Source organism: Puntigrus tetrazona, chromosome 9 (assembly GCF_018831695.1).
Source record: "Puntigrus tetrazona isolate hp1 chromosome 9, ASM1883169v1, whole genome shotgun sequence".
Lineage (NCBI taxonomy): Eukaryota > Metazoa > Chordata > Actinopteri > Cypriniformes > Cyprinidae > Puntigrus > Puntigrus tetrazona.
The window spans coordinates 18517537-18545509 of record NC_056707.1 but is presented as its reverse complement, the minus strand read 5'-3'; the positions used below and the strand labels follow the sequence as shown (position 1 = coordinate 18545509).

The 27973-nt window shown below is 36.3% G+C and overlaps 2 protein-coding genes across 3 annotated transcripts; one reads left to right on the top strand and one right to left on the bottom strand.

Annotated features, from left to right (window-relative positions):
• The first annotated feature begins 358 nt into the window (after nucleotides 1–358).
• si:dkey-219c10.4 (high affinity cGMP-specific 3',5'-cyclic phosphodiesterase 9A) lies at nucleotides 359–10858 on the top strand. 2 transcript variants are annotated; one of them, XM_043249578.1, is made up of 14 exons: nucleotides 359–500; nucleotides 1425–1586; nucleotides 1675–1726; nucleotides 2093–2195; nucleotides 3420–3562; nucleotides 3639–3698; nucleotides 4169–4346; nucleotides 5640–5762; nucleotides 5836–5928; nucleotides 6162–6229; nucleotides 6320–6422; nucleotides 6551–6655; nucleotides 6793–6939; nucleotides 7560–10858. In XM_043249578.1, exons 1-14 carry the CDS (start codon nucleotides 413–415, stop codon nucleotides 7734–7736), a joined length of 1602 nt encoding a protein of 533 aa, XP_043105513.1. In that variant the 5' UTR covers nucleotides 359–412; the 3' UTR covers nucleotides 7737–10858. The 2 variants fall into 2 exon arrangements, with proteins under 2 accessions (XP_043105513.1, XP_043105514.1); XM_043249579.1 differs by lacking the exon at nucleotides 1425–1586.
• cacnb4a (calcium channel, voltage-dependent, beta 4a subunit) lies at nucleotides 8459–27298 on the bottom strand. The gene is made up of 13 exons (XM_043249580.1): nucleotides 26954–27298; nucleotides 19085–19201; nucleotides 18373–18495; nucleotides 18148–18275; nucleotides 17007–17083; nucleotides 16604–16623; nucleotides 16352–16432; nucleotides 15237–15295; nucleotides 15036–15145; nucleotides 14753–14904; nucleotides 14552–14647; nucleotides 13684–13869; nucleotides 8459–12899 (listed from the first exon to the last, which is right to left on the bottom strand). The coding sequence occupies exons 1-13, from the start codon at nucleotides 26996–26998 to the stop codon at nucleotides 12636–12638; spliced, it is 1458 nt and encodes a 485-aa protein (XP_043105515.1). The 5' UTR covers nucleotides 26999–27298; the 3' UTR covers nucleotides 8459–12635.
• Between the last annotated feature and the right edge of the window lie 675 nt (nucleotides 27299–27973).

Sequence of the window (27973 nt, the reverse complement as noted above, 5' to 3'; positions counted from 1 at the left end):
AAATTTGTGCAATGAATATAAAACAAACAAACATAGTGTTTTGTTTCATTGTTGGAATTACAAGGGCATTCGTACTGCATGTTGTACGTCTTTAAACTATAAAGGCTTTTTTTTCTTTCAAAGTTGGATAATGTCAGCTCTCCTGTCGTTTCTCAGTAACTCACAGTCACACAGGGGAATGTATTTAATTTCTAATCCAGATAAAACCATCCCACCCCGCATCTCAACTCACTTCGAGCCCTGCTTGTATCCGTACTCCAGAGCAGGGGAGAGGATGAAGGGGCTGGACCCCACGCGGATGGTTTTAAAACGGGGCGGAGTTTTGAATGAGCGATAGGTTGAATCACTGATAAAACACTGTACGCACGCATCGATCGGCAAAGGTTAGAGTGCATCACCATTGTCACCTGAGATGGCAACTAAAATCATTTATTTTACTGTAAATGGAAGACCAGAACAAGCTGAGTTTCCCATTGACTGTCCTGCACAAGATGTTAAAGGTAGGGACTGTGTCAAATCATATAACTCTTCCAGTCTAACTAGAACTGCATATTTGTTTCATTAAATGTATAAAATTATTTTATTTTTTAAAAATGTCAAGTTTGATCAAGTGCACTCAGAAATACGGCTCAAAGCGTAGCAGTTTATTGAAAAGAGACGAATGTTGAATTGCTGAACCAATAATAATAATTGACTAAAATTACATTAACGTAATGTAAATGATTCGATGCATAAAATATTCAGGTAAAAAGGGGTTCGTAAAAGCGTTATTTATTTCGTGTATCGACATCAAATAGAATTTATTTTATGGAAAGGGGGTCTTTGTCATGACCGAATTGGTTCTCTGCCCTCATTAGCCTTTATTCAGCTGAAAACAAGCTTGAGGACTGTTCTCATTATCAAGGGCAATGACAACAGCCAGGGTTCTTTAATCATGTCCTCTCCATTACAGCGAGCCTGTATAAAAAGCTATTCTGCCGAACTGGATAACTAACACAACATAACAGATTATCTCATATTTTAATCTTTATTTTTTTATATATAAGTCTCCAGTTTTCTAGAGAACTATCAGGCCGCTAGTTAACTTTATATCTTCCATACTGACTCAGTGTGCATGGGTGAATTTGTAGTCACAGATTGTGAGTCAGACACAAATAAACCGCCGTGCTTCAGTTAGACAGCTTGAGTCACAGGTGGTGCTGACAGTCAGTCGGTCTTCAAGTGCCAAGCAGTGGACTAAACGAAACATATGGCATTTTCAGCATTAATCACTCACATTAAAGTGCGTTAAATGCGTGGCTTGAGGAAGCTTCCGTGTAGCCCTGTTATGAAGACGAGAAATGTAGAGAAAAAGTGCGTCTGTGATGTTAACATTAATGATAAATGTTTGTGTGTGTGTGTGTGTGTGTGTGTTTGCATCACAGATCTTTTCCGAGCTGCAGCTGAGGCAGGACCTCATGACATCTTAAAACTCTATAATACTAAAGGCAATATCATTAATATTTCCCCACAACTGGCCCACAATAGTCCACACTCCTGCTATAAACTGGAAGTGGTTGCTGCAGACTGTAACAGTGAGCTGTTAGGTATTCTTCACCTTAGCTCTAGAGTATGCATAAACTAACGTGACTGCTGCAACACATAACTATTTGGATCATGAACTCTATCTTTTAGGTTCAGATCTGGCCGTTGCTCTGGGATTTGACCTCTCTTCTATGGAGAAAAGGTAAGGTTTGAATGCACACTTATTGTATGGCAAATTAAATCAGAATTTTAATTATGGGTGATATTATATATAATATATATATATATATATATATATATATATATATATATATATATATATATATATATATATATATATATATATATATATATATATATATATATATATATATATATATAGTATGCATGCTTAAAATGTACTACTATCACACATGTCTGTGATGGTAGCAAAAGAAGAATCATGGCCGATGGAAATCTAGCACAAAATAAAAAAAAAAAGGAAAAAGCTAATAGCATTTTATATGTGAAACAAACTCTGGCATTATTTAACCACAAAAATGAGTTGAACAAGATGTCTCTTGAACAGGTTACAGAGCCTGGAGAAAAGAATACTTACTGAAGCAGCAGAGACACCTGCCATTGTGTATGAGATGAAGAGACAGGTGGAGTCCTTCAGAGAGAAACTGGAGGTATGAACGCTCAACTATTGTGTTTCAGATTTTTCATCTGCACCTTGAATGGAATTGAATGGATTGTGTATATAGCTTCATATTTGAGCTATATTTAATTAACATGGTAATATTTAAAATATCTTGTTTTTTATATAGTTTAAGGGAAACAAGAATGCATTCAGTTGATCAAAAGCGACAACAAAAATGATATAGCCTATATATTTCCATAAAATGCCGTTCATTGAACTTTCTGCTCATCTACCAAAATATTAAACAGCAAAAATAGTTTTCAGCATTAATTAACACAGGTAAAAAACAAGTACACTTCCATAATGTAATTAAAGTGCTCTATGTTTGTGCACTAATTTTGTACTTAATATACTAAAAATAAATCTTTAGCACTTAAAAAAGATAATCTAAGTGTACTCAACTGTGCTATTTTGAGACACCATGAATATAAACTAAAATGCACTTTTAACATACTATCTTTGTATTTAAAAAAATGTATTTAGTTACCACTTATATTACACTTGAGTGTACTATTGTATGAAAGATGGTTTTAAGCGTGCTACAAGTGGTAAATAAATGTACTTTTAAAAACAAAGGTACTATGTAAAAAGTATATTTTATTCATATTCGTAGTGTTTCAAAATAGCACAGTTGAGTACACTTATCTTAAGAAGTGCTAAAGAATCATTTGTAGTATATTAAGTACAAGATTAGTGCTCAAAAATAAAGCACTTTAATTACATTATGGAAGTGTACTTGTTTCTTACATGGGATAATAAGAACCATTATTTTTAATTAAGCACCAATGATTGTTTATAAAAACTGCACACCAAATCAACATTTTAGAATGATATCTGGAAGATCATGCGGCACTGAAGTAATAATGCAAACGATTATACTTTGCCATCACAGAAATAAATGACATTGTAACATATATTAAAACAGAAAGTAGTCATTTTACATAATAATAATATTTTGCAATATTACAGTTTTTACTCTATTTTTGCAGCCTTGGTGAGCATATAACTACTTTTTAAATCAATTATTTTATTAGAAAATGTGGTTTGGCAGTGTTCATATTTCGTATATATTTTGTGTGCGTTTGTATTTCTTTCTTTTGTTATTTTTTTGTTCTTTTGAAATTAAGGACTTTACTATCTCAGTCAGTAAACATAAGGAATGTCCAAGTACATGCATATTTGCAGCCCTATAACATGACGTCTTTCTCTGTAGAGCGTTGAGCACCTGAGCTGGTTGGGACTGTTTAAAGACATGTCCGAGGGCACCCACAAGCCCTCCCCATTCTACCATAAAAGAACTCTGCGCAAGACCCGCGAAGAGTGTGAGCACGTCAGGGAAAAGTTCCTGCAAATGAGGTGACATTCCCAAAATTCATTTGTAATATAAACAAAAAAGAATATAAAAGAATTGCTTCTGATTCATTTTCTCTAGCTCTCTGGAGGTTTCTGAAGAGGTGAGACAGTATCTTAAAACACCAACCTTTGATAACTGGTAAGTACAATCCAAAACGTGCTCACAGAAATGCACATACACTTTCTTTTCCTTATGTTCACCACACAGTTTCGTATAAATAACCTGGATATGACTTGTTTTGTCTAAATAAATGGAAAAACAGGAATCTTCACAGTAGCTGCAGCCACATCAAAGTCCTGCACCTGTCATACATGAATAGGAAATTGTTAGTGAAGCAAAGCACAGCACTTCTAAATTAAGCATAAAAAGATGGCGGGGATCAGGCCTTTCATCTTCCCAAAGGGCCTCATATTAATTTCAATGGTCCTGCTTGAGGTTTACAAATCAAAAGCACTTCTTCTAAGCAAAGGGCTGGAGACCCATGTTCATTAATGCAGCAGTCTTCATTCAGGACTTGTTGAAACCGGGATTCAGCTTCAGATTAATGCCGCAAGATATGATTTCGTTTAATGGGTTAACTGGAAAATAAAGACTTCGTGCTTTTGTAGGCAATGGGAGGACGCTGAGATCATGGTGCTGCTCCAGGTGATGTACACAGATCTGGACTTCATCTCAACCTTCAACATTGAGCTGGACGTGTTGCAGCAGTTTCTTTATGAAGTGTACCGCCGCTACAATAACATCCCCTTCCACAACTTCAAGCACTGCTTCTGCGTCACTCAGATGGTAAGAGCGTGTGCAATCAGCCTTAGGATTTCTTCAAATTACTCCAATTATCCACTTTTCCGTCTGCTTGATTAATAAATGTCATACCCCAGACAGCCATCATTTCACTCACAGCGCTGCTGCCAAAATGTTAATTATAATTTTACCGAAATCAGTTGTTTTCTGTAATTGTCCCATTAAATCTCTGACCACAGGGTCATTGTTGTAGTTTACTAAAGGGACAAAAAGAAAAAAAACTATAGTGTATGTGTTTGTTTTTGAATGTCAGTGAAGGACAATTATCTGTCATCCACCCAACCTTGTGGGCTAGTTAGAAAATAAAATGCTATTGCTCATATATGCTCTATATGCTCATGCTATTTGTATTTGTATGCTATTTTTAAGAATCAAGTTTCATTTTTTTCATGTTATTCGTTTAATTTTTTTGTTTTACAAATTTATTGGCTGGACAATGAAACTGAAACACTGGCCAATGCAATGCACACAACATTATGGTGTGACATATTTCAAAAGAGGACAAATTGTTGGTGCACGTCTTGTTGGCGCATCTGTGACCCAGACAGCAAGTCTTTGTGATGTATCAAGATCCACGATATCCAGGGTAATGTCAGCAGACCACCAAGAAGGACGAACCACATCCAACAGGAGTAACTGTGGATGCAAGAGGAAGCTGTCTGAAAGGGATGTCCAGGTGCTAACCCGGATTGCATCCATAAAACCACAGCTGCCCAGCTCACTCCAGAATTAATTGTGCACCTCAACTCTCCTGTTTCCTGCCAAGGACTACCAAACCATTCTGGAGGACCATGTGCACCCAGTGGTTCAAACATTGTATCCTGAAGGCAGTGCCGTGTATCTGGATAACAATGCACCAATACACACAGCAAGACTGGTGACAAAGTGTTTTGATGAACATGAAAGTGATGCTGAACATCTCCCATTGCCTGCATAGTCACCAAATCTAAATATTATTGATCCACTTTGGGGTGTTTTGGAGGATTGAGTCCGGAAACGTTTTTCCTCCACCGGCATCAAATAGTGACTTGGCCACTATTCTAGAAGAAGAATGGCACAAAATCCTTCTGGCCACTGTGCAGGACATGTATCTGTCATTCCCAAGATTCCAAAGAGGCTGTACACCATACTAATGAATTATTGTGGTCTAAAACCAGGCGTTTCAGTTTCATTGTCCAACCCCTATATACATATACATACATATTTATATAATTTCATTGACAAGGCCTACAGGAAACGTCAACTGGCAACAAATAACTGGGTCCATCTGTTTGTCAGATGTATGGACTAATATGGCTAACAGATCTCAGAAGCAAGATTGACAGTATTGACCTCCTCATCATGCTAACCTCAGCTGTCTGTCATGATCTAGATCACACTGGCTACAACAATGCATACCAGGTGAGTTAACTGCTGTCTCGAGATCTGCTGCTTTTCCTGCTTCTCTTAGACTGATGGAATTATCTTGTTTCAGATTAATGCACGCACTGAGCTCGCCTTGAGGTACAATGACATCTCCCCGCTGGAAAACCACCACTGCGCTGTAGCTTTTGAAATCCTGGAAAAGGTTCTAGATAAAAATCATAATAGTATTTTATATTTTGAATGTTTAAGCTTAGACTCACTCACACAATGATTTATGTGATGTTTTCATGTGAAAATGCATTATATGTGTAACTGATAATAATTGCATGCTAAATTGGGATCGGACTTTTCTTTCTTTTATTAATATCTATTAATATCATCATCATTAATAGTTTTCTCATTTTGCATGAAAAACCAACATTACTTATTTTTCAGAGTGAAAGCAACATTTTTCGAAACTTGCCGACAGAGCAATACAAAAGAATAAGAGAGGGCATAATTAAGTATATGATTTACTTTTCTATAATTTCCACAGTCATATATCTGTATCAAACCAAACACTGTTAAATCTGACCAACTTCTCTTCACTGCAGGTGTATTCTCGCTACTGATATGACCAGACATACCGAGATCCTCAACAAGTTCAAAGCTATTCTCCCTGTGTTTGACTTCAGCAACAAAGATCACAGAGATGTGGTAAGAATGATATTTTTATAGGTCTTTCAGTGATCAAACCAGGAAGACAAACCTATTAGCTACGTCTGGCTTTTAGGGCGGTTACTGCTGACAATCCACTTGAAAGCACTTCCTGTCTTCTTTAACAGTTGATGATGATCATGATTAAAGTGAGCGACATCTCCAATGAAGCGAGACCCATGGATGTGGCAGAACCGTGGCTGGACTGTCTACTGCAGGAGTTCTTTAATCAGGTAAATATTACAAACTTGCTCAAACTAATTTCTTCCGGTATCATGTTGAGAGCAGTGCAGTACAATTTTCATTTTAAACAACAGTATTTTGTTCTATCACGTTATGTTAAACAAAGAGTTTGGACATCTTTATTTAGAGTGACATGGAGAAGTTGGAGGGTCTTCCTGTCACTCCCTTCATGGATCGAGACAAGGTGACCAAACCGTCTTCTCAGACTGGATTCATCCGCTTTGTTCTCTTTCCTCTCTTCATTGAATTGGCTAATCTTTTCCCCTGTCTGGAGGTGAGAACATTTCAGGAAAACAGACACTATGCACTATGCACAGACACTATGCACTTTTTCGCTTATCGATAAGGTTTTTACAGGTTTTGTTATGAGGTTTTGTTAATATAAAATTGATCTGATTTCTGATGTATATTTTTTTATATATGTATATGTGTGTGTGTGTGTTATACAAATCAGAAATATATTTTATTTATATATATTACCTGCTTTTATCTAATATGTCTATTTTGTAAATGTACACAAATTGGAGCATTTTTAAATAGATAATTCATAATTTGCATATTTTAGCATAACATTACAGATAACGTGTAATACAAAATGTAATGTCTTTAATGTAATGTAATTAGTTAACCCCAGGTTAACAGGTGAAGTGTGAAGACAACTATTAAATTTAAAAGTTTACCCTATCTGTGGTAAACCTGCCTACAATACACTTCAGCATTAGGAAGTTTATACCAATCTAACAGAAACACTTGAAATAATACAGAGATAATATATCATCCCATTGATACTCTATTTTAAGAGGTCAAGCACCACTTATTTAGATTCACAAATTTCAGTGTGAGATTAGTGACGTTAAAGACAAAGATTTCTAGCTCTTACTTCTAACTGTACAGCAACACATCATTGACCCAGTGCGGAAAGCTCTGGACTATTACACAGAGATGGAGAAAGCTCTGGAGAGGGAGAAACAGAACCGGGCCCAGAGTGAGAAGGTGGTCAAGCCCAGCACCTCGAAAGAGCCAGAAACTCAACCGGAACCTGGTGGGACCACAAAAACAGTCAACCTCTAATTTAACCTCACACTCCAAAATTTCATTCTATAATCAAAATGTCAAAAAGCGGAGTTTCAGAATTGTGCTTTAAGGTTTAAAGTAAATGTGTTTACACTCTCAAAAATAAAGGTGCTTCACAATGCCATAGAAATTTTTGTCTAAATTGTTCCAAAAAGAACCTGTCTGTTTCACAAAAGGTACTTTGTGGCAAAAGAAGGTTCTTTGTGGATCCAAAAATGGTTATCTATGGCATTAAGCACCTTTAATTTTAAGAGTGTGTGCTTTTACCAGCTAAATATACTTATATATTTATATATTTTACCAGCTAAATATACTTATATAGTTTCACTCCATATTTGCAGTGGAGGCCACAAAGTAATAGTACTTATATTTAGGGCTTTCTCATTTCATATAATGTCACACGTTTGCATTATTAACAGCATCTGGTGTAAAACTACTTAATAAAAAGTAATAAAATCACAGTGTCTGCTGACTTTTTTCTTTCTTTTTTAATAGAAATTCATCATTTTTGGTCATGAATGTAGTGAACATGCACAGTTAGCCCAGCAGATGGTGCTACTAGAAGCTACAATTTCATAGGCATGAGAGAGGAGGCTATAAAGTGAACTGTATTAATGCTATAAGTGTCACTGCTATGTGCATTATAGAAAGACCCGATGTCACTGATTTTACTGTGCCTCTGAAAAAGTGGGGATTAAAACCAGAAACCATCACAGCACTCTTTTTACATTCAAATTTATTTTACAAAAGAAAACTTACTTCGTTGTACACATCTATTTCCCCCAAAACATATAGCGTCTCTTTATTCTGACGATGCAAATGGATTATTATGCATGCAGTTTTGTATTTCTATCAAATACCGTCCTGCACAAGTAATACCCACAATTCAATTTGAACTCCATTTGAAGCCATTAGGTTGCAGAGGCAGGTAAAGCATTAGCATGCAGCACTGTACACATTTGCATAGTAAATGGATATCACTTCTTTTGGATTAATTTCTCATTGCCTTTTACCAACATGCCATTGCATTAAACAGAATTCTGACTTGAGGAAAAAAAATCTGTTGCTCTCAGGAAGGAAGGTAATTTTGTTTTTATCGGGATGGTGGATATATAGGAAGAACATTGTTTTTTACAAAATGAATGAATTCTGTTGACAATTTACCACAGACAGAATGACATTTGAAACTTCATATAGGATCAAAATGCTTTTAAATAAATCCAAAGAAACATTCCTTTTGCAAAAGTTGTGGGGAAAAAAAATCAAACGTACCTTATTATGAAGTTAAGGCACAGAGTTACTGGCTGGGAATGTATTGACCGAAACTGCAATTAATAATAATACTAATAGTAACAGCAATGGTGGTCCTGAGTGTTGGCTACAATACTGACTCCAAAATGACCAAAGCACCTTAAAGTGCCCCTATTATGGGTTATGAAAGGTTCATATTTTGGTTTTAGGACTCTCAAACAACAGATTGACATGCATGAAACTTTCTTATATTATGTATTTATTTTTTACCTTATTTGTTCAACGTTAAACGATTCTTTTTTAAAACGCCTCCAGTGATTAGTCGATTTCAATTAAAGCTGTGTTTGTGAGCTTTTAACGCTTCAAGAGCGACACCTAGTTGTAAAGAATGAATTTGCGCTTTTCATTCAGACCAACGCGAAAATATGGGCGGGCAACATGAAACGGCTTGGGACTCCTTTTAAAAAAAGACTGGTTTCAATTCAGGGTAGCATCTCTCTTTTGAGCGACAATAACTTTATACACGGTGCGCTTTCAGACTGAAAACTTTGCAGGACGTTTTCATTCAGCTGTGTTACGCACTGCATGAAAGGTCATCCTCAAAAATCCATAATTAGGGCACTTTAAGACTGTGGATCACACACCAAAATGTGTAACTCTTTCCAAATAAAGGTATGTACATGTAGGGGGAAAAGTAATCTGTATATATGATACTGATTGTGAGCCACAAAAACTATAAACTGTTTCTTCAAATCCGATTGGCTAATCGCAACATTGTTCCAGGCTCAACAAAAATGTAAGGTGACTAAATAATGCTTAGATTAACTTCTAAAAATAAGGAAAGTTTTGTTTTAGGCATATGATCTAATAGAATTAATAATATAATATGACCGATACTATCAGCTGGTTCCCAGTGAGCTCTTTATGCATTTGTAACATCAACCCTCGCATTCTATATGATTCAGGGAATTTTACTGGTTTAAACAAGACATGTGAATAGTATATTAATAGTAGTCTATAGTTCATGAAATATTGCACACAGAAAAAAGAGTGGGCAAGAGAAATGGGGGGTGGCAGTGATCAGAGAATAAGGACACTTTACCCAAACTACATTAACTTCTACTGGCCCCTCAACTGCAGCAAGAAACGTTTCAGAAACGTTGCATTCTAATGCTACGTACCATATATACTGAAAATGGCCTACGGACAGACAGTTTCTTTTCTACTAGTTCTGCACGCGGCAAATCCAGTAGTTTATTACTATCAAAGCTACCTCATCAGAACTGCTCACAGGTAGAACTTACAGCAGACCGGAAACCGGATGAATCCAATCGTTTCCACACCAAACATTTAGTATTAACACTCAGATATGATTAAAACTCCACTATATGAAGCCACTGAAGGATAGGACCAAATGCTTTTTGCAACACAGTAACTATAAAACTGAATCAACACTGCTTTTGTTCTTTCTCTGAGCATTACGAACACACAACAGCAATCTCTGTGAGAGGAAACACTGTACAGCACAACACAATTAAGGTAATCGGATTGCGGAACTGTTAAGTACCAAGAAATCAGTCGAGAAAAATGCAAACATCAAAATCCAGACAACATTTAAATAACTGTGCCAACACCAATTCAAGCATTGTCTGGACTGTTCATCAAACATCATTTAGCATTTTTCATTGAGTAACTGACCATGGAATTGGAGGTCTAATGCAATAGAAAAAAATAATTTTTTTTTGTGTCATGATCATGTAAGCCAGCAGCACAACCAAGTAGTTTTGCACAAGCAAAGGCAGGGATGACACCTGATTTGTTCATCTGAGCACTTCAGTGTGTGTGTGTGTGTGAACAGCTTTTGCAAATAACAAAAAAAAAAAAAAAAAGAAAAAAAATAATCACAGGTAAAACTTTCACGTAAAACAAACAATAAAAAATGCATTTCCTTTTATAGTTTTAATGTTGTATCATAGTCTGTTGCTATGGCAACCAGTAACCATACTATAGGTCAGGCTAAATACACTAAATAGTTCAAGACTGGTAGCAGTCATAATAATCAATGACTTACTAGAGCTTACTAGAATAGAGGAACTTTATGGTAATCCACAGATCTGTCTGAGGGTATGTTTACACGACAGATTACTCAAAACGCTGAAAATTGTATCGCGTAAACACTCCCTCATTTACAGAATGGATTTCCACTCAGCTGCCATGTATTTCAACGACACAGGCTACTGTGCCATTTCAATCAGAGTGTCATATGAGCTCAGCAAAACCCCTGAGAATCTCATAAAACATGCTCAGGGACACACACACACACACAAACACAAAAATCTATAAATCTGTAAATAAATAAAATACACAAACACTCACACACATATGTATATATATATAGAGAGCATAAAGAAAATATAATTGATTTGGATTTTTTTTTTATTACAATATTATGTTAATCATAATTAAGCACAATTTACCCTTTAAATCCTATTTTAATTCTAAATAATTTATAGCGTTTTTTAACACATTATTCCAAATAACACTATTTAATGTAATTATTGATACTGAACGAATATTACAATGATGCATAATTCTTTACAGTGTAAACAAACAAAAAAATCTACTTTTTTTATTGCAGAAATTAAGATAGAGGAACATTGCTTAATTTTTTAAATGAAAATAATGTCACAACTTGAGTCTTAATGGTCCTAAAACAGGCTTCATTGCATTTATATTGTTTATATTTATTTATTTATTATTTTTGGGTGAAATATAATCTCTAAATCTTATAAGATTTCATTAGATTTGTTTATTTACTACTACTACCAAGTAATGGAGTAATTTAAAAAGATAAAATCTACCTGATACTGGTCCTCTGGCGTAATTTTTTGCAACAACATTCCTCTTGTAGGCCCTGGCAAAGCGCTGAGTGAACTATAGGCATTATGGTATACATAGAAAAGGATAATATGTTGCTATCTTTTGTGTTTTGCTCAGAAAGAAAGTGCCTGCTGACACTGTTTGTAGAGATTTTATGAAAATAGAAGGTGGGAAAAGAAACCTCTTATATTTTGGCACCTATGAAGCATTCCTGCTTCGCACCTGAGGCTTTTAGGGCAAATTAAGACACCATTTAACATAAATACTAAAGACAGGAAGAAATAGAACGGTGAACGCATGACTCTTCCATTGGCTACTGGAATCGTGCAAAAAGGCTCTGTGCTGATTGGGTCTTGGCACTGTTGAGCATTTCTGCATGCCGGCACTAGTTCAGGGTGAAAATTAGCATGCCACCACAAAACGTCCTGCAAATATAGACAGTGCGGGGCTTTGGTTAGCAATTAAATGCAGGAGGCTCTACTAGGAGAAACTGGAAGGAGCAGATGGTACTATAGTTGTCACTCCCCAGAAGAGCATCTTATCTCAACCGTTGCAGATAAAATCAGCACCTCCATCTGCCTGACAAGAGATGCGCAAGGGCTGCAAACAACTGCCTTACATAGACGGACCGGGTGCTTGGATTTTGCTTTTAGTTACGATGGCCCATATATGGTCAGAGTGAACGCAATGCACTGCATTTTCAGAAAGGGTTTACACGATGACGTGAGATTTATCTCATAGCTCTGGCTGAAGTGGATTGGATGTTCAGAGTCTGTGCCGTGAGTCGTTGCTGTAGCCCCCGGGGGACCCCCGGTTGCGGTGAGGTTTGTACGCATCTTGATAGGGATCGTGGTAGTCCTCCTCTACCAGAGGGTAGTGGTCTCGACTTTGCTGGGAGCTGGAGGACAGGCGGTTATGACTCTTCTTTTGCCGCTCGTTGTTGTGGTAGTTCTCGTCGGACGTCATCAAGCTGCGGCGCTCCATTGGAGAGTTGTCACTGATGTGGTTGCTGTTTTTATTTCTTTGGCTCTGTTGAAAGTGTTCACGATATCAGCAGCGGAAGTAGTACATTACAATTCAAAATACATACAAAATTACCCTTGCGGAGGATAGTATCAAAGGGTTATTCCACTTCAAAATAAATACTTTGTCATTAATGACTTACCCCCGTGTCGTCCCATACCCATAAAGCTTTGTTTGTGACTGTCCCATTGTCTACCATATAATTTGAACTGTCAAAATTAAGAAAACTATGAAAAACATCATCTGAATGCTCCATCTGCAATCAGCGGTTCAACCGTAATGTTATGAAGCTACGAGAATACTTCTTGCATGAAAGGAAAAAAAAAAAAAAATTATTGTTGAATAAAGTCATTATTTTTCTTTTCATACAACAATGCGCATACGACAGTGCAAATTGTATGGACAGCCTCCCGGGTTTCATCCAAAATATCTTAAATAAAATATCTTAAAACAAACAAATCTCTTACAGGTTTGCAATGACATGGTGGTAAGTGATTAATGATAACATTTTCATTTTGGGGAGCAAGCCTTTAAGCAACTACTTTTCAAATTGAAAATTTCTGAGCAAATTAGATTACACACATGAACATAATATTTCAATTTATCATTCTAAACATTTTTGTCCCTGAAAGTTTATGCAAATCTCCAGTAATTTCTGAAATCTCCAGTTCATTCCTTTTACACATTCAATAAGGCTTGTGATGGCAAAATTAACCGAGGGGGTGGTGTTTGTCAACACATTCTAATCGGCTTATTTTGGAATATATAAAAGTCCCAAGTCTACACTCACCTGTAGTCCAGAGATGGCTGTGGGGTACGGTGAGAGCGCAGTGGAGCCCAGGTTGCGGCCCAGCAGAGGGTTCAGAGGAGTGCTGAGGGACGTGTGAGTTGCACGCCAGTAGGCCTCCAGATACTCAGCCAGATGTTCACATGCATCCTCGAGCTGGTTCTCATCCAAAATGACATCAAACATTTCCTGGAATGCAGCAATATAGCCAGTGTTTTATATTCCTTTTAATTTCAATGCGTTCTATTAAACCTTCCTCTATTTTGGCGCATAAAGCCAACCCAATTCAACCTCAATGAATACAAATCTGTTTGTTTTACTGGATATTCTGTGCTACTTTGATACATTACTGTTCAAAAGTCTAAATTGTTTTCGTTTGTTTCTCGAATGAATACATTTATTCAGCTAGGACGCATTAAATTGATCATAAGTGACAATAAAGACCATTATAACGGATTTCAGATAATGTTCATTTGAACTTACTATTCATCAAAGAATCATGTAAAAATGTGAATTCCACTAAGCAACACAAACGTTTACAACATCTAGAATAAGAGAAGTTTAATTATCAGTAAATCAGCATATTAGAATGATTTCTGTAATATCATGTCACACTGAAGATTGAAGTAATGACCACTGAAAATTCAGCTTTGCCACCACAGAAATAAATTGCATTTTTAAATATTTTCAAATCGAAAGCAGCTTTTTAAATTGTAATAATATTTCAAAATATAACCACTAAAATGAAACTTCTTTCAAAAATATCTTACTGAGTGTTGAGTGTTAGTGCATGTCAGATTGTGAAAGTAAAATGGCTTGCAAACACTGTAAAGGAGAAGAATCTGAATGTTATATTATCCTGGATACTCACTGGAGGACACTGAGCTAGTTTGTCTGCTGCCACCAGTTGTACATTTAAATGCTTGCTTTGAGACTTCCCCCTTGATTTGATCAGCCGTTGCAATACCTGTAAGCACACAAATGCAATATCTAACGTAGTCATAACAATATTCGACTAACATCTTGTTAATGCTCGTTCAATTCATTTAATGAATATATGCAACCGTGTTACCTTGGGAGAAGACACTTTGACATGGACAATAATGGGAGCTAAAGAAGTCTTGATGAGCTGGGCTGGATGGTTGATCGTGTCGGCATCAAGCACAACCAGCTGAAGGGATCTGGCCAATTCAAAGATTCGCTCGATCTCACTCTGAACCTCCGCTGCCAGAAAGAGAAAACAATCAGCATGATGTCAACATGCTGACAGTACAGCAATAAACATGTAAACATTAATGAATTAACCTGCATTCAGTTAGAAATGCTCAGTGGCAATTAAACATGAGCTGACATACCTAGGTTGGATCTGGTGTTGGATCTCTCAATAATGGCTCTCTTACTAGGGTTATTCAGCACAGATCTCTTAGCCAAAGAGATGTCTGCGGTTACTCTTGTGATTGATATCCTGAAATTAGGCAACAAATGTACTGAGTGAATTGAAACATCGATGGGAAAGGTTTTAAGAATCCAAAAACGCATTAAAAGCTGTCCCTCACCTGCCTTCAAACCTGTGTTTCAGGAAGTCAAAAAGCGCTTTCTGCATCATATCTGTCACCTGTGTTCAAACCCATGAGAACAGGAGAGTAAGAAGGAATATTTTATTTGAAATATTCATTAGACAAACTGATGAAAGTATTTACTTCAACAGAGTCTAGAAAGGAAACGGCAAAAAGAAAATGCACTCATTCCTTATCATCCAAAATGTAAATGAGTTAGTTTTTTCTTCAGAAGAGATTTGGAAAAAATTTGCATTACATGACTTGCTCATCAATAGATCATCTGCAGTGAATGGGTGCCGTCAGAATGAGAGTCCAAACAGCTGATAAAAACATCACAATAATCTACAAGTAAAATATATTGTCAAGTCCATAATTCCTCCTGTTGTCCTCTCACATCAAAATCTACAGATATATTTGTTTAAAACTGTTTTCTGTTTTCACTTGCAAACCCGAGCTTGATCTGAGCATATCTCTCTTCTGATTCAGACATATTTTAACCTTAATCAATGCTTTAAAATGAAAAATGTCTATTACAAACATTCAGACAGTCAATTTATGAAGTTGGAGTTGTGGATTACTGTGATGATTTTTTTAGCAGCTCTCTATACTTTCATTTTGACGACACATGATCCGTTGGTAAACAAGTGATGTAATGCTGAATTTCTCTAAAGATGAAGCTTGGGTAAAAACTCACTTGGGTAAATTATTCTTTGAAATAATGTTTCTAAAGGAGCAGATGACCTACACTCTCTAATAATGAGTTTAAATAATTAAACACAGCTGTGGATCTTTTTCACAGATCAATCATGATATATGCTCCAAGAGATTTAGCCTAATATTTATATGATGCACACTAACATACTTGTCACGCTGATTTCAGGTATGGTGGTTATGTTTTTTCCTCTGTTTCTAATTTCAAACCATGCTCCATTTTTGAGAGTGGCATGTTGTACCCAGAAGGTTGTTGCCTTGGCAACTCTGCTTGGAGATGATGACTGCTATTCAGTGACAAACCGACATCCCCTCTCGCTCGCTGCTTAAGAAGTGATGCCCTGGTTACCATGTCTAAATATACACACAAACGCACACCACAGGCATTGGGGGAGGCCTACCTCATATCCTTTAAGCGATGGGCCAACTAAGACCACCGGCCTCATGGAAGGGACCACATCGTATGGAGGAATGTGCTCGGCCTGCAAAATAACAGCATTCCTTCGTGAAACAATATGCTGTTTATTTACACTACTATAACCTCACACTGATAATTGCATGAACACTGCAATGGCTTTAAACAGAGGTTTGTTACAATAGTATATTCTTTTATACAATTTATGGAATTGACAAATGAAATAAAGCTCACTCACCACTTTCTGTTTCTGTTTACCTGTTATGATGGGAAAGAGGAATTTTAAAAAGTAGATTAAAACAAAATCTGGTGCATCTTTTGACTTTGTAAAAATATAATTACATGAACATTATTTAACGTTTTCAATAGCTAGTATTTTTCCAGTATGGTTTTTATTGTTATACCTAATTTCACTGCGCAACACCTCATATCTCTACAGGTTGTGTTTCTCAGCCATATTTATTTTTATATTTATTTTGTGTCAAGGGGCATTAACAAGATATGAAGTGTTTATTTGGTTAACATGTTTCCCCTGTTTGCTATTGGGAAACATCAATTTTTTCTGTAATTTTGGACATCTTATAAAATCAGCCTGTAAAGAGGACTGGAACTCTTCACTAAAGCTGAAGATTGGAGCTGACCTGCAGAACCGGTGTTGGGCTTGAAGGTGCCTGACACCATTTCACCCAGACTGGAAGAAGAGTTCCCACTGGACTTCCTATAGGGGCAGAATAAAGAAATGGAATGGTGTTAATTAAGGACTGTTAATTAAATAAAGAGCTATAACTGGAATTCAGTTGTATTCGAGGAAATAAATAATTAGTACTATTATTTTTAAATGAACTATTTTGGCAGTGAGATCCTTTTAAATATATATATATTATATATATATATATATTATATATATTATATATATTATATCAAATTTTATTAATCTTTATATTGTGTTTGAAGTAACCCCAGTAAAAATGTAATATATTTAGAATACATTTATTTCATACTAAACATAGTTCAAATGCATTAACATATTTATTTACTAATGTATAACTGAAGATTTATGGACAACATAAAGTGTACATATTACTGCTTAAAATGTACATATTTTCAAAAGGCATCGCTTCATGTATTTGTAGTACACTTAGAATGAATTAATATATTTAAAATAGTTTAGTGACTAGATTTTTCACCAGGGATGTAATATCTATAAAATATAGTATTTTAGACATACTACATTTTTCCTTTGCGAAGGAAAGAACAGCAGTAAAGTACAAATGTCCTTTGTCCTTCAAACTCAAACATTTTATCTGAGAGAGTGGTGAGACATGACTGCTGTGTGACTCAACACTGCTGTTCAGTGCGGTTGAGAGAGAACGCAGAATCTCATTCAAAGGGTTTGTGTGTCATTTCTTTCAATAAACACCTACAACTATGACCGATCATGCTCAGTATATGAAAGTACATTGCGCCAATTCCAAATTTAGTTGTCCCATGAATAATCACCCATCCTATGTTCTAAATAGAACAATGCTGCAATGAACAAAGAAGTACAAGCCAAGAGCATTTATAATCAGTCTGTAATGTGTCTTTTCAATCTTGCACAATGGATTCTTTATTACCATTCATTTCATTCTTCTTCGATCAATAATGATTTTTAAAAATAATTACCATGAATGGCTTGTCAAGCAATACGGTGCTAGACAGATTTTCATCTTTGTGTACTTAGCCTTGAAAACTGTTTGGGGTAGCACTCATTACTCATATCTTCCTCTAAGGCAGTCTTACCCATGGAAGCGGCCCCTTTTTTGCTCCTGCTGTAAGCGAATGTTTTCTAGTTTTAAGGGACTGGGGATGAAACCGATATCGCAACCTTCCTTCACCAGTCTCCCAATCCACCAGTCATTGTTGTATTTCTGTGAAAATACACAGAGGGCAAAAGGAATTTGGTTAAAGTCCATGTATAAACGAATACGGCTAGATAGGCTCTCGTTAAATAAACGCCCTCTTCACCTCCTTAATGTGAAGGAAGTCTTTAGCGTCAAAAGAAATGGCAGTGCCAGCGACAGGAACGTCCTCATCCAGGGCACCACAGTAGCTGACGTTTGTCCTCACGGCAAAGGCCACAGCTTTGGCCTGAGAGAGGATTTTAAGCACATATTGATGAATAGTATATCAGTGTGATAGTTTCTAAATAGTTTCTACAGTTTTAAAGGTGTCATATGATAAGATTTCAATCTTTCTTTGGCATCTTACAAGCTGTTAGTGCATAGATGAGATCCCCTAATAAGATAAGATACAAAAGTTGCAAAGACTTCTAAACACAAAAGCAGACATAGTCATGTTTAAGAGATGTGAAGCACTAAATCCTGATAATAAGTAATTATTTCTCAACTGGATGCAACAAATGGCTCATCTTAATGGCTTTTATTGTGTTTGTGTCATAGAGCCAGGACACTGCATCATGTTATGATAAGGGGTGTAACATTTCCATCACAAGCTTGAAGTATTCGGCCAATCACAATGCACTGAACAGCTGAACAATCAGAGCACAGAACCATTTTTAAGAAGGTGGGGCTAAGAGAAGAAACAATAAAGATAAACAAATTGCATTACACCAAACACACTAAATAACATTCTTTTTAGCAACATCATATGACCCCTCTAAAAATGAAGAAAAAAGGAATAGCTACAGTACGGGTAGCTCTGGTTAAGACAGTCTGACCTTTGCCCTTTCCAGCTGAACGGTGGCCTGCTGTTCTTTCTCCTGCCGGCCGCCCTGCTCTTCATCCAGAGAGACATCTGAGTCGGATGGTCTGCTAGTGTAGGAATCGGCGGAACCCTGCACACACATTGTGAATACCTATCAATTTATTGCCATTTACTCAAAGCAAGCCACACCAAACAAAGGATATGTGGGAGGAATAGCCTTTACTTTGCTCTCGCTTGTCCATAATGACACGCATTTGTATTACACACATAGTCATTTTATTGTTTCATCTGAATGAGTTTAGACCTTTGTTTAAAATGAACGTTCATTGAAGTGCATTAAGCAGAAGCTGCTACTTTTTATAATCTGCTATTATGTAAACCTTAACAGCCTAGAAAGCCTTAAAATGAAAGCAGCAGTAATAGTCAAATGACACATTATCAAGGGAAATATAGTAAGCATGAATGGGTTTATGGGCTTGGGACTTTAAAAGAAGGGTAGATTAAAAGGATATTTAGTTATGTATTACTGATATCACAAGTTTTTTTGAAGAAATCAATACCTTTATTCAGTAAGGACACATTCAACTGATCAAAAGTGACAGTGATTTATAATAGATCCTAAATAAATGTTATTTTGACCTTTCCATTTATTCTAAAATGTTCACAGTTTCAGAAATTTCCACAAAAATATAAAACAACGCAACTCAATAATAAGAAATGTTTCTTGAGCAGCAAATCTGCACATTAGAATGATTTCTGAATGATCATGTGATCAGCTTTGCCACTACATAAGTAAATTATATCTGAAAATAAATTAATAGATTAACAAATGGGAAACTTATTTTGGTAAAAGTGCAGTAAACAGGGGTAATGTTGATTTCACTGTTTTTGCAAAGATGAGAGATGAATCTACAGATGTTGATGTACAGGTTGATGAAAGCATGGAAGAAAAGAGGACCAGATCAAATACAAAATGACTGAAGCCGACAGCCACAGAGTCAGAAGGATGGATGTTTTGTTCAAATTTATTGTAGAGAATGAAAAAGAGAGTGGGCGAATGGATCAAACGCACCATAGGAAAGACAAACCCTGAAGATATCTTTCTAAGATATCTGTTTCTTCACCAAGACAGCAATGAGATTAAATGGAGAGCTTTTTGAGACTTTAAGCATATGTTTCTCCTGAGAAAAAAAATAATCTTAGTCTGCAAAAGATTTAAATAGGAACTAAAACATTTCATATTGAATTTTTCAAAGAGTGTAATGACATCCATATTAATTTGTCTATTGTTTACAATTTATAGAGAACATCCTTTTTTTCTTTTATTTTCTCAGAATGGAAGGGAACTACTGGTGAGATGAGGTTTGGAGGAGTCTAAAACCAGAGTGTTTAACCGGGCAATTTACTAAGAGCAAGAAATGCAATGAATGCAAGATCAACATATGCTTTGATCTACTCATCAAAAGATTGTGCTCAAAGCTAATAGATGCCTTGAAGGTTCATTAACTCAGTAGTTGTGTCTCATAAGGGCATACTAACTAATCTTATAATCCACTAGTATTCTCTTTATCACTGCGATACAGTCATCCTGAATTAGACACAGCCTTTTTATACTCCAACACCACCAATTACTCTTCATGCTATTCAAGGAATGTCAAAGTTTACTGAATATACGGGTTAATTGCTTATAACAAAAATTAATTGGAATACATTTCTCAATAATTAAAACACTTGCAATGCTTACAAATGCACTGAGGTTAGGAAAACTTCTACTTCATCTCAGAACCCTCAAAAATAAGCGATTATCTGTCATTACCCCTGAAGTCTGTGATCTTGTTTCAGGTTTACTTAAATATAGGTAAGAAATCTGATTTTACTTAGAAACCTTTCAAAAGTCCTTAAAGAAATTAATGTTTGATGCATTACACTTTATTGCATACTTTGTACAAGCCACGTTTTACGTTTGAGTCAAATATTTTAATTCATTTATTTAAATCCCTTATACATTACTATGATAATGAAGCTGGTATCATTTAATGTGCCATATTATATTACAACATGTTACAAAAAAGTTCTTCCAGCTGTCAGGAAAAATATCATCAGTGTATCTTGTTATGCAATTTGACAGATGATGCCCATGTCTATCTTTTCTGTGCTGGGGCTAGCTAAAGCTGTCTGATATTGTTACCATCACAAAAGCTGTAAAATACACACTATTTCTAAACCACCTATATGCAGAGAGATTGTACTGTAAAGAAAAGCAAAAAAGATGGACATACTGAACACTGTACAAGTATCTGACAGACATAACTATAGTACAGTCAAGAGAAACTATGACAGAATCAGATAAAATGATTTAACAAAGCTTAACAAAATAGGAAAATTATGGTGATTTTGTTTCTTTGACATTATGAAAAAACAGAATCTTTAATGCTGTTTGTTAAAATTGCATTTAAGTAATATATCTCAAATAATTCATGCTTATGCTACTTTCAGAAGTTTGGGGTACGCAAACTATTTATTTTTTTTGAATTATAAGTCTCTTATCCTCAACAAGGCTTCTTTTTTTTTTCATTTCATTTCATTTCAAACATTTCTATTTTAATACATTTGCAAAACTGATGGCAAAGCTGAATTTTTTTTTAGCAAGAAGTATGTGTTAAAGATGCTTGATGATTCTTAAAAAGACAATCTGTTATATTGGCAAAAATTCAAAGAACCAAGGAAAAAGGGCTGAAGAAAGAACAAAAACTACAGCAGTTTGATGAATCTCAGAAGCCAACATACATGCATCCCAGTAGAGGATGCCTCATCAAAGAGAATCTGATTCTATTCCTGGTATCTCATCAAAGGTACACTGAGACATCCATTACATCTAACTGTACGATATCAGCATTTCCGCAAGTTCACGATTACTCACTTTTGCCAAGACAGATGTCTCTAGTACTGCAGGAGATGAAAGAAAATGGATGAAAGGTGCACAAGATGTGTCATTCTTTTGTCTAAGTAACTTGGCAATTCAGTATGTAGATCTACTGTGAATGGAGCCTGGCAACCCCGCTAAAAAAGACCAACTTAGACCCCCTCAGAATTGTTTCTGGTCTACCCGATGGACCATCGGTAGCTTTAGATCTCCATCTCTGTCGACTAGATGCAACCCTGGCCATCACACAAGATCATGGACTTCCATGGCCAGGACGGTCACGTGACCTATGTTGCATAAGGCGATGTGCACTGAGGCGAATCAAGTGACAGGAGCTGCATCTGCTATTGATGACATCAAAGCCCCTGTGATTCATCCAACTCTTTCCATCTTCTCACTCTCCAGCACGCATTAGGACCACTAGACCATCAAACTATTCACTTTAATACTGCAACACAAACAGTTTGAATCTTTAAACAGAGCTGATGCACAATGACTTTTACGAGTCAACGAACACTCTTATGGTCCATTAAGACATTTGCATGCGTTTCTGTATTATCTAGCTCAGTGGATCATAGCAAGTGGGTCACGAGATCTGATCTAAATAAAACAATGCTAAATACAAATACAATTCTCCCTCATATGGTTCTAAACCTGCATTGCTTTGTTTTTTTGTGGAACAATTTATATATTGCTATCCAAACTGTTTTGGCATACATTTTTGGTATACGTTTACAGAATCTGCAATCAGGCAATCACTTCACTTCAGAAAACATTACACCCCATGGCCAGCTGGTTTTCGTCCTCTATGCTGCTGACTCAGCAATACCAATGGCTGGAAGGAGAGAGATGGCAGGACGGGAACATTTCCTCAGCAGATGATAGCACAGTTCCTCTTTCTCAGGCTGCCAGCACTCTTCAACCCGAGGTCAAATATTTAATTTACAAGCAATGAATGGTTTAATTGTTAAACAGTTATCATCGTTTTAGATGCAGTCATGTATTTAAAATATTTAAAATATATATATTTGAATATTTAACATTTTTTAACAAAAATACTTTAATTTTAAATCAGTTGTTGATAATTGCAATTGCCTTTAGCCATGCAATGTTTAGCATGGCACACTGATGAGAGTGGCATAATTACATATAGATTTAGTCCCTGAAGGCATGATTCATCTGCTGAACTGTCCAAGTCAATCCCAAAAGAAGCTTCTCAGAAACAACTTTAACTATCTGGTACATTTTACTAATCGCAAGCTATTGAGGTATTTACATTAAAGTAGTTTAGTTGTTTTTTTTTTTGAACCTGTCTGATTTTCAGGAAGTTCAACTATACAGAAGTTAAAGTTATGCAGATGACATTTGCCTTGGACTGCATTTACTCCAAAAGGCTTTGTATATTTATTCAGACAGATGAAGACTCTAAATCATCTTAGCAAAAGGCTATAATTAAACTTCCCATTAGAATAAATATAAGCAAATAAAGCTGAAAATGTATACTGATCTCATCAGAATGAAATGAATCCATTTCTTTCAAACGGGCGTTTTTAGAAACATTTGCTTGAGGAGGAGATAAAAACACCATAATATGAAAAAATCTGGAGACACGTTAGAATTTTTTACTCAAGCACTTGGTTTAGCATGAACGCCCAGGGAAATTATTTCTGTGCCTCGGCTATCACAACCTACTTAGCGAGACAGTTTTATAAATGACCCAGCTGATGTTTATTTATTACCACACAGCAAAATCTATTAAACAGTGCTTCCAACTTCAGAAGGAGCCATGATATAGTATCTTTTCAAAAGTATTTCATTTTAAAATTCTAAATGTTAATTAGATTTAGTCAAATCCCACCGCCATTTACTGTCCCACAATTCTTTGGAGTATGAAGACTTTTGAGTTCTGCAAGTTAATGTTTACATATATGTGCATATACAGTAAGAAGTCATAACATTTCTTTTTGAGGATACAAATAATTGTATAAATGTTTGTATAAATGTCTTTTTTTCAAGGCAATTTAAGTTCATGTCTGGGGACCGCTTTGTCCCTAAATGACAGTATAGACAAGTAAACCCACACACACACACACATTGGCTGAACCTCCAAGTGCAGCTTTCATGTACTCTGCCTCAGTACGTACACCATTATCTAACCACGTCAAATGTGTGGGCTTGGGTTTGTCAAGCCACACGTTTTGCTTATCTTCAGAGATTGTACGCCGTGAACATTTTTCTGTGATGCCAGTGAGTCTGAGAGCGTTTAGGGCACTCAAAGTCCACTACGCTGGTAGATCCTTACCCTGTATTTCTTTGAAAACAAAAGCAGATAAATCGGTCAGTGAAAAAAGCATCCTCCAGTGAGCAGATATGCAGATGAATCACGAGGGCCGAGGACCAATGCAGGCAAGAGCAGTGGGTAATTACAGATAAATCTCTCCACAACACAGCATAAGATCACTACCATTTAGGGCCACATCTGATGAAAGCAAATACTTAACCATAAAAAGAGATGATGATGAAAGCTTTGTGTCACGTAGTAAGCCAGGAAAGGTACAGTACTTGTCTGTAAATATCTGACTAAACTGTTCCTTAAATCCGTAGCAACCCAAAATTGGAATTAATCATTGAACTTTTCCCTTGGATTAGATTTTCAACTCATTTTGAGATTGGTTAGATATTGAGGGATTTGATTACAGTTTATCCAAAAAATAACGTCATGGCAATATATGCAAACCTTATTAGTAAAACACAAAACACAAAGCAAGTCCAGAAAGAAAAGAAACAAAATGAGGGATAAACTGTTGCTTTAATTGTTCTAATTCAGTCCGTTATAGTTAACAATTCACTGAAAAGAATTAGTTCATAGAACAGTAGCTATCACCCTATTGTCAAAACATTTACCTTAAAACTACCTTAGAACTGGTAGCCGGCAGTTGCTTTTATTAGAAAGCAATTTCAAATGTAACAGCGCAAATCTAGTTTGCACTATTAGACTAACAATATGGAACACCATCAGTGTCATAAATATAAAAAACAGGATACACGAAACAATTACACGCAACGAATAGTACCCGTTCAAACCCTTCATTACTTTTAATATTCATAAGCTGTAAGGGAGGAGGAGAAAAGAGGCAGACACAATTAGACCACAAGGCTATATTAAGATCACCAGAGCCCACCAGATCTGAGCTACTTTGTCATTATTTCATTCTTACGACATAATTTCCATTATATTTCTGCACCATATAATTCTGGAGAAAATGCTTGCTGCAGGGTATTAAACTGTCCTCCACGCAAATTAAACAGCCTCTCAGCATTTCACTGTAAAGAACAGATAATTTGTTAGAAAGACAGACAGACAGACAGATAGACAGACAGATAGATAGATAGAGTCTTAGTAATTTGGACTTCTAAATAATTTATTACTTATGGTAAACAGACAAAATTCATTGGACCCTCCTGATTAAATCCCCACTGATACATGGTGTGAACACCTGCTACCTAATTGACAGAGCTAAAATGGGTATTTTACCACTGGCAAGATGGGCTTTTAATAAATACGAACTTGTGAACTTGGCCTTTAACCACATTAGAGCACTTTTTCAGTTAGCTCAATGGAGATGTATTATGACGATTAGATCATAAGAGCAACTAATCAATGAAAGCCATACAGGACGCATTTGGAATTTAGATTGTAAATGGGATGCTATATTAACATTGTTGTGTTAACAGATTTTCTGATCAGTTGTGAGTGACTTGATTAAGGGTCACAGTAAATCTACAGAAAATATTAAATGCACAACATATTCACAAGTCTTTTTTAAAAAACGTCTCAGGTTTAATTAATAACGCCAACATACATAAAAAATACCATCTCACAAATCTGAACTGACAGCTTCCTATTATGAAAAGTGCAAAAGAGAGAAAGATGTTAACGTGTTAACTTGTTCGCGTTTTTCTAACAATGGTTCTTTTGTAAAACATTAAATATGTATTTCTCAGTGGAAGTCTATATACTTCAATTTTAAAAATTCCATCCCTTGTGATTGGTAAAAGAAAGAAATTCATGTGGGTTCGGAATAACACAAGGCTGCATAAATAATGACAGAATTTTACATTTTGTGTGGATCATCTGAGGAACATAAAACATATACTGAGGTTTTATCTCAGTGAATGTCAATGGGCTCCGGTGTTTGGTTCTCAACATTTTTCGAAGAAAGCCACACGGCCAAAAATAGTTAAGATCATATCAATTAATTTTCCAGCTCTGACTTTTGCCAATGGTAACGCTGAGTGGAATGTGGATAGTTTGTGATTCAGGTTAAATAATAAGGCTACACAACTGTTGAAACTTGTGACTGGCTAAATTAGAAGACTGGCTTTAAATTAGCTGCAACCAGTGCATAAATAAAGAAACATTATGCTATTTCCATGGCACACGTTTATATCTGATCTAATGATGCTAATTAAATGAGCCTTCCATTACAATCAGAAAACAAAGTGACACTTTAAGCAAGCGTTTCTTTTGAGAGTAGCTGAAGCCACACTGAAAATCCAACAAAAACAACAATGCATGCAAGCTGAGAGGAACTAATCCAGCAAGCAGTGTGGCATTATTAGCGACAGCTCAATGATACGGAATAACAAGCTCCCACAACAGCTGACTGATGCTCTTCCCCGACTGCTTCTTCCACGATACATCTGAGACGCAGAGCGAGGGTTTGGAGAAAGAGTGGAGCTGACAGAGAAACAAAACCCATACATACACACACACACACACACACACACACACACACACACATGAATCCTCTCCCCTCCCCCAAAACACTCACTGGGACCAGTAGCACCATCCACAAGCTGAATTCCTCCAGCCATCCTCAGAGCATCTGTGTGAGCATGCATTCATTGAAAAGAGCGTGAAGACACACACACACACACACACAGACCCTTACTCACCGCCTCTGAGTCTTCAAATCCATGCAGGTACAAATTGTCGTACATGGAGGTCTGATATTCCTCAACGATCACCTTAACGATACAAATGTGGGATAAGAAAGCTCCAGCGAGAGTATTTCTAACAGGGCTCTCTTACGATCCCCTTGCCCACAATAAGACCACCGAAGGACGAATGTCAAGCAGAAGGCAATCGCCCTTCCGTTCCTGAAGCCAGCGTATTGTATTAATGAGGATGAAGTGTGATCGATCACATCATAGAGAAGTGGGGCTCTCCCCAGAGGCTGCAAAGACCTGGCATTTTATCAAGCTTCCACAAACAGAGCAGGAAAACAGAGCCTTCCTCAATCAGAAGCTGATGACAAAGCAGCGAGGCCGTCTTCTGATTGGCTGAGAGGAGCTCCAGTAAGAAAGGGCAAGTGCTCTCTTCTGTTGACTATTAAAGGAGGAGGAGAAGGGGTCTGCAGGGTGCTGACAGCATTCCACTCCTTGACCACTGGGTTTTCTTCAATTTTTTTTCCTCGCCGTTTCTATTTCTGACCATCTTGGATCTCACCTCTTTCTTTCTTCGTCTCTTTCTTTCATCCACGTAGACTCCATTATTAATTTCACAATTCGTGCATTAGTTCACGTGCTGTAAATATTAAATTGTTTGCAAAAACAAACTTGCTTAAAAAAATGCTTTTTTTGCCATTTATTTTCTTTATTTGAGCGAATATATTACTAATATTTAATATTTATTATTACTCACTATTATGGCAAAATAAAAAACTCAAAGAGTAGAGCACGAGCAAAGTCATGAGTTAAATTTCCAGTGAAATTAGAGACGAAAAAATGTAGTAGTACCTTGAATGTCGCTTTAGATGAAGGTGTCTTTACTCAATAAATTAATGTTAATTAATATTAGTATTATTTTTTTATTATGTGTTCCATCTGTGTGAAACTGCTTGCTGTCTTATAGTGAAAACGTCCGAGACAAAACCACAAACGCAAACCTCCACATTGGTATATGAAACACAACAA

Coding starts and splice junctions, on each gene's coding strand:
- si:dkey-219c10.4 (XM_043249578.1), top strand. CDS start 413: ATGGCAACTAAAATCATTTATTTTACTGTAAATGGAAGACCAGAACAA. Junction 5,763..5,835: donor GCTACAACAATGCATACCAG/GTGAGTTAACTG, acceptor ATCTTGTTTCAG/ATTAATGCACGCACTGAGCT. Junction 6,656..6,792: donor TGCAGGAGTTCTTTAATCAG/GTAAATATTACA, acceptor ATCTTTATTTAG/AGTGACATGGAGAAGTTGGA.
- cacnb4a (XM_043249580.1), bottom strand. CDS start 26,998: ATGTACGACAATTTGTACCTGCATGGATTTGAAGACTCAGAGGCG. Junction 16,433..16,603: donor GTAAACAGAAACAGAAAGTG/GTGAGTGAGCTT, acceptor GTTATTTTGCAG/GCCGAGCACATTCCTCCATA. Junction 14,648..14,752: donor TCAAAGTGTCTTCTCCCAAG/GTAACACGGTTG, acceptor GTGTGCTTACAG/GTATTGCAACGGCTGATCAA.